At 32.9% G+C, this 7108-nt stretch overlaps 2 protein-coding genes across 3 annotated transcripts; both read right to left on the reverse strand.

Annotated features, from left to right (window-relative positions):
- Positions 1-1102: 1102 nt before the first annotated feature.
- LOC111371218 lies at positions 1103-2967 on the reverse strand. The gene is made up of 2 exons (XM_022993112.1): positions 2273-2967; positions 1103-1804 (listed from the first exon to the last, which is right to left on the reverse strand). The coding sequence occupies exons 1-2, from the start codon at positions 2511-2513 to the stop codon at positions 1509-1511; spliced, it is 537 nt and encodes a 178-aa protein (XP_022848880.1). The 5' UTR covers positions 2514-2967; the 3' UTR covers positions 1103-1508.
- A 426-nt stretch (positions 2968-3393) lies between these two features.
- On the reverse strand, positions 3394-4987 carry LOC111371219. 2 transcript variants are annotated; one of them, XM_022993114.1, is made up of 3 exons: positions 4683-4987; positions 4127-4362; positions 3394-3797 (listed from the first exon to the last, which is right to left on the reverse strand). In XM_022993114.1, the coding sequence occupies exons 2-3, from the start codon at positions 4258-4260 to the stop codon at positions 3473-3475; spliced, it is 459 nt and encodes a 152-aa protein (XP_022848882.1). In that variant the 5' UTR covers positions 4261-4362; positions 4683-4987; the 3' UTR covers positions 3394-3472. The 2 variants fall into 2 exon arrangements, with proteins under 2 accessions (XP_022848882.1, XP_022848881.1); XM_022993113.1 differs by having other exon boundaries at positions 4127-4374.
- Between the last annotated feature and the right edge of the window lie 2121 nt (positions 4988-7108).

The following is a 7108-nucleotide window of genomic DNA, read 5'->3' on the forward strand; positions in this document are numbered from 1 at the left end:
CGTTTTCTTTGAAGTATTTGAAACCTTGAGAAACAAGACTGTAAAGTTATATATATATACACAACATCAAGGTCGAAATCATACCAAAAGAATTCTTAGATCAGAGATTGTAACTACACCCGATCATGCAAGTGATGGGTTAAAAACATATTCGTGTTGTTCTGTTGAAAAGTGATGATTGAACTTGAGCATTTGTTCCAATTTGATATTTTGACATTTTGTCCATAATTTTTTAGTTTGACTCACAAAAATTGACATGACAATCTAGTGGCAAATAACTAACAGGGTGTTCTCAGCTAAAATTTTAATGAATTTTAAATGATTATAAATTCTAATGAATTTGGTGGATTTAAATGGATTCTTACAAATTTCATAAGAATCTTATCAAATATGGTGAAATTTCAAAAGATTTACTTATATCTATTTTTAAGCTTGAAATCCATCCAAATCTTTTAAAATCCTTCTATTAATGAAATCTTTATAAATCCACAAATTATTGAGGATACCTAAATTTTAAAGGATTTCATTAAAATTTCAATTGGGGACACCTAAATTTTAATGAATTTAATTAAAATCCAATAAAATCTCAATTGAAGATACTTAAATTTAAAATAACTTTTAAAATCCATTGCAATCTCAATTGAGGACATTCCCCTAAAGTTGTCATGTCACCTTTTTGTTATTCAAACATACGGCACGAAATAAAATGAAGTTTAGTTACCTAAAATTTTGGGGGAGAGTTTGTCGACCACAGGTGTATTTGACCATGCAAAGATGCATGACCGAGCGTAGCACAACCAAATGTACCTAAAAACTAGCTGTGAAATACTTCACAACTTGAGCTTATTTTTGTGAGGACCAAATTTTGAGAAGAAATGTGCAAGGATAGCAAGAAGGAAGCAATGCAACACACGATCCAAGACAAGAACAACACTATCCTGTCCTTGAATTTCTTCTTGGGGAGAAATGTTCTATCAGATTGCAGCAATGCCCTGTAAATTGCTTCCGTCATTGTAAATGCGGTCACGGGATCAGACTCCTCAGGAAGAATTCCTTGTTCTGTTAAACATGGTATGTCGTATGCACCAGTTGTTTCTGGTATACCTAGATATTCTCAGACCTTCAGCCGGTCATTAATTCTATCCTCACATTCAATGTATCTCTATGTGTTAGAATCAATATAGGATTCTCCTCTGCCACTTACAAGAATAACGAAAAATAGATCACTCTACCGCTAAGCTATTGACACGAAAAATAATTTCAAATTAAATTTTGGAACACAAGGTTTGTGATCGTCATCTAGGGATTGGCACTGTGTACTATTATTCTACAATCTTTATGTATCATACTCTTTTCAAAACGACATTTTCACTTGTCGTGTCTCATGTTCTATTTCCATGCGACAATAATTTAAAAGATTGGATAAAGTGACAAAACTTACTGCATTTTTTTATAGATGGCAAATGGAAGAGGTCTTTTAGTGCCTCCACTGGCTTCTAGTCACCACATTATATGAATGCCTCGTGAATTTTGGATAAATCTGCCACAACCATTACACAATTGACCTGTCTCTTAACATATCTTGAATTTGACATCCCCATTGATCCACCAGTCTCATCCCCAGGCCTGTAACAAGGCTGGTTATGGCGTACACCGGTTGACATCCATGTCCAAACCCTCTCTAAGCTGTCATTCATTTGGTTTTGATCTAAGCCCCTCGTATCGTACACACAAAATCCACTTCTTGGTGATCTCAAAATGTTGTGTTCCTCTAGAAACATTGTCGTATAATTTGAAGATTCGCCTAAATACGAGCAATATTAAAAAAAAAATACAATTAGATACTTATAATAAAACGAGAGAGTAAAGAGAGAAAAACAGTAAAAACTTTGACGGCGGTGAAATATTTGATATTTGGGAGGCGATCAAATAAAAATGAAGTCAAGCACACAACCATTTATCCTAAAATAATTTAGATGACGTATGAAACCAACCTTTTATTTAACATAACTTAGGACCCGTTTGTTAGAATTTTTAATAAGTCAAAATCTGCTTTTGAGATTAAGAAACAGTTTTTAAACATATTTTAATAACTTTATTATGTATTATTTTGCTAGAAGAGTTTTTAAAGAAAATTAACACAAGATAATTTACTTAGAAAACTTTGTTGCTCCAGCATTTCCCTTAAATAAAAGACATGTAACCACTTTGAGATCAATTAGTTGAAATTCAGTTAGATTCGTTATAATAAGTTAGTACGAAATTTTTTTACCTGATGTTTGAGCAAAAGGGATGAGGCCAAATATTCCAAGAACACTATACATCAAGTTGATAAAAGAACTTTTCCCAGAACCAGAAATCCCCACAAGAAGAATTGTGATCACAGCCGGTATATCCATATCTTCCTTCTTGATCCCGCCGACCGGCAACCAGAAGTCGCCGGGCCGGTAACTTATCAGCTTATGCCGGAGATCTTCAAATCCTTCAACAGCAACAAACGCCAGCCTCTCCATTTCTCGCAGCACTTTGATTCTTGGAGTGAGATTTGAGAAATCAGAATTGTCAATTTTGAAATGCCCATTTTAATCGAATTCTTCCGGCATTCTCCACCAGCAAATGGCCGATTTCTGTAACTCGCTTTGATCTTCATCGCTGAAGGAAAGTTAGTTTCTCATTGGGATATGGGACAACGGATTATCCTCGACCTATACGGAGGTACTGACGGTCAAAACATAACCTTTAACAGCCAACCACTCTATCACTGACCTTCCGAAGAAAATTTTGAGATTAGATTGTTCAATTTCTATGGATTTCAATAGGGAACAAATTGCGGTTGACTCAAATAAATGGACAAATACAAGAAAATTTATTAATTCTTGGATAGTTCCAGAACGTGGATGGGTGCACTAATTGGCTATAATTAAATATTAAGGTAGTTGTAGTTTAAAGAATTATTAATTCAAGCAGTTCAGTGAAATTCTGTCAAGATTTGATACAGTTGCAGCCATGAGGAAGAACGTGCTATTTAATGGAACAAACTTATATGTTATTCTATTGTCTAAGCACTACTGAAAAACAGTTTTTCACCTACGAAAAATTACCAACGATGGTGATTAGAAACGGATTATCCGTTGGTAAAAGTAATTCACTTTTAGCTACGATAATAAGCAACGAATTTTTCGTTGGTAAAGATAATATCTCTTTATCAACCGATATTCTGTACCTAATATAATCGTTTAACATTTGGATCTTCCTCCAACGGATATTCTGTAGGTGATGTACCGAATATTACCAACGGATTGCATCTGTTGGTAAAAGTAATTCGCTTTTAGCTAAAATAATTAGCAACGGAATTTAAATTTAAATTTGGTTTTGTAGCTATATAAATTTAAATTTATGCCACTTTTTGCCTCTTTAAACTGAATTTGAATGTTTGTCAGTCTGTTAAGTAGTGGTACAATGTATGCACATTCTAATCTTGTCTTGAAGTAGGATTCTCATTAGGAACGGCTTGGATTCTTCCAGGCGATCTCGGTGGAGATGCGTACAGGACCGAGGCCTCCAGAATCTCGCGAAATGTATTTTCTTGATCTTGTGTATGCATTTGTTCTCGAAGGGCTGTGATATATAAACCAGAAGCAAGAAAGACAGTTAACAGACCGAACACACCAGCAGCTGTGAACAAACCCGGTCGAATTATTAGGCAACTCTCTCGTGGCATTTGCCAATTTTTCAGATGTCCCGACTCAACACTCATTCCTATTAGTAACAAAATTTCTCCAACGGCAAAACATACCCTGCAATGGAGTCAAGAAACCGACGTTTTGAAAATTTTAACCATTACAGAATGCTGGGTAGTTAGTACCTAGCAATATTGTAAATAATAATGATAGGTTTTTAACTTATTTTTCTTCATTCGTAGTTCAAAACTGACAAGCCCAATATATCAAACATGCAATAAACGTTTTCAAAACTTGAGTAGACACATGGTACATGTTAATCAGAAAGACTCATACGATAAATTCTTTTAATTTCATAGAAGAAACTGTTACATAGGCATGCAGGAAGATGAAAACATAAATATTTCCTATGACTAAATTCTAGTTAAATTAAGTACTTATCGTACCAAGTTACAACGAAGAAAAATCCAGCTTGCCACGTGAGGCTCCTGGCAAAATCAGAATCAGGGTACCAAGTAATTAGAGAATCCGATTTACTCACTGCAACCAATAGGTACGTATGCTGTATCACCATTGCCATTGCTAAAGCAAAAAATGCACCTGCTGCTGACAGGAGAGGGATTCTGCCACTACTTGAATACGTACACTAGGATTTCATTCCTTTCCCTTCACCACTCAACGCCTGCCATATCATCTGCATTAGTATCAGTCAGATTAAAGCTTCAATTAAGCTATTTGTACATTAATTTTGACAACCTTGTTGACAGATGGATGACGTGACAAGATTGTGATAGTTGAATTAAATGTGTAAGATATGAAAGCTAATGTGAGATTGTGCAAGCATAAATTCGGTAAGTCAAAGTGTAAACTATGATATACATGTAGTAAGATTGTCAAAAGCTTTAATCCCTTCTTTTGAGAATAATAAAGGATAGAATGAAACCACTCATGGAGATTATAGTTATAGTTGAGGTCGAGGCATCACAAAGTTCCGATCATTACCTGGGATCGACTGGCCTCGGAAATGAGACAGAGAATGAAGGAAAAGAGGCTGAAAAGTGTAGACAAAACCATTAAAAATGCACCAGTTTTGCTGCCTAGATCACAGCTTCGTCGACTTGGAGCAAGATCAGCATGCGTCACAGCCATTTTCGCAGTTTATCATGCAAAGAAAAGAGGATTCGCGCAGATGAAAGAATGAGGATAATCGGAGTTCTACACTGGAAAAAGAGAGGAAGTTTTAGAATTGCTTGGAACAAAGGTTACTTAAAGGACAGAAATTCTGTGTTCCGGGGCTTCTTTTTCAAGATTTTACACATAGTTTTCTTGGGATTTTTATTTTTATTTTTTATTTTTTTTGCCTTTTGTAAATGTTCTGATTAATCGAACCCCATAAAGTTATTTTACTAAAAAGTATAAAGGTAGTGAAAAAATAAAAAATAAAAAAAATCTGTTTAGATAATCCACCTTCTAGTGTTAAGCTTTCATAATTAAAAAGTTAGATCATAAAGTCTACACGCCCCTCTTTTTTGTATGCCTTGGCTTATTTAATTTTGTAATGTGCACTTTACAATAGTAAGGAACAAATAAAGCTATAATCTTCGTCTACTCTACTTAGATTCTTTTCAGTGCTGCACGCATAACATGTCAAGAAGACGTTAGCAATCGATTTATATTTTAGGCGTATTGGCTCTTGGCAATTTCAATGAGATGCTTTGTACCTCTAATGTTTTCTTTCGTGGACCTAAAAGAAATTATTGTATAATTATATTGGCTTAATTATGACAATGTTTTTTCCATTTTTGCATATATTCGATTGGTTTCTTACAAGTACTAAAGTTGCCTTTAAGGACTAATGCATACTGACCATTCATGTTGAGAGGGATCCAATTATGACTAAATAATTTATCTTCTTTATTTACTTTTGGACCTAAAGAAAAAGAATTTATGATACGTCTAATGTCTTACTTTTCTTAATTCAAGAAAGGTCCATGGAAAACTATCTGAATTTCATTTAGGGCAAAAAAAAGTACATTGAAGCAATTCACTTTAAGCTTAAATTGATATAGAAGGGAGAAATTTATTTATAGTAATAGAATCTAGAACTTATAGCATTTTAATTTTTTAACCTTGTTGAATCATTTTATCTAGGCTAATAATTTTTATCTATATACTTGACACGACTTATGACGTGTAGATTAAATTCATGATACTTAGTCTTGAAAGAGTACACTACTTAATTATTTTTAACTATTTTCTTCTGATTAAAAAATGATATAATGAATAACGGTGTTCATCTTATATTAAGTATCAATGATACAACATATTAATTCATTGGTTGATGACAAATTTAATTTAAATCTTGATATCCACCATAAATTTATCTATAAATAAATTAATATGTCAAGTCATCGTACTTAACATAAGATAGACGTTGGTGCCCGTTAAATGATTTTTCATATTCTATCTAAAAAATAGAATTAATTAAGTACTCATAATTGGCTATCAAGAATTGATTTGTATATTAATTCATCCAACCTGGCCTTTAAATGCATTAGGATTAGGGTCATTGCCATTTCCATTGTCATTTAGCAATCAATTGTGAAGCTTTTGAAATTGATTAATTAATTAAATCGGTCATAGATTTTGTGCGGTCCAAAACCTGATGCTTTTCATTGTCATCTACAAATGTGCTCTTCATTTATTTTTTCTTTTAATTCAAAATCAATAAATACTTTCAAATATATTTTTTTAATTTTTTTTGTCGTAGTGAAGCAATAATTGAAGGTCGCAATAATTGACATTCATAAGAAGCATTTCTACACTTGCTATATAAATGTATTTTTTATGGTAATATGGAAAATTTTCCTTACAAGATTTCTTTCTCTTAAAGCTAATTTTCGCATGAAAAATGTCCGAGAACACAATACAAAACACGTTGAATGAATATAAAACAGCATGCACATCAAAATGAAAAAAAAAATAAAAAAAATCGAATGATCATAGAAATAATAAAAAGTTAATCGAACATCAACTTAAATATTGTTGTAACGATAATTTGTCAAACTTGATAGGCGTAAAATTTTCTCTCAACTATAGTTGTTATTTGTTTCTCATTTTCAACAACGTATTTAATAGGATTCACAAATTTTATCAACTTTCTAGTCACACATTTCACCAATTTTTATCAAAATTTATTAAAAATATAATTTCTATCGTAGTGTAAAGTGTAAATGTAATACAATTTTAATTTACTAATTTTAAAGCTGCATTACATGTGTGCACAAACAAAAGGATTAATTCTTTCAAATGGTCCCTATTGATTGGCTACCATGTGGAATCCGGAGTTGTCTTTTTCAACTTGGCTCAATAATGTCTTGATAGGAACATTTAGGTGAGCAAATTGTCCTTTAAAACTGGCTCCATCC

Source organism: Olea europaea, chromosome 22 (genome assembly GCF_002742605.1).
Source record: "Olea europaea var. sylvestris chromosome 22, O_europaea_v1, whole genome shotgun sequence".
NCBI classification, from domain to species: Eukaryota; Viridiplantae; Streptophyta; class Magnoliopsida; order Lamiales; family Oleaceae; genus Olea; species Olea europaea.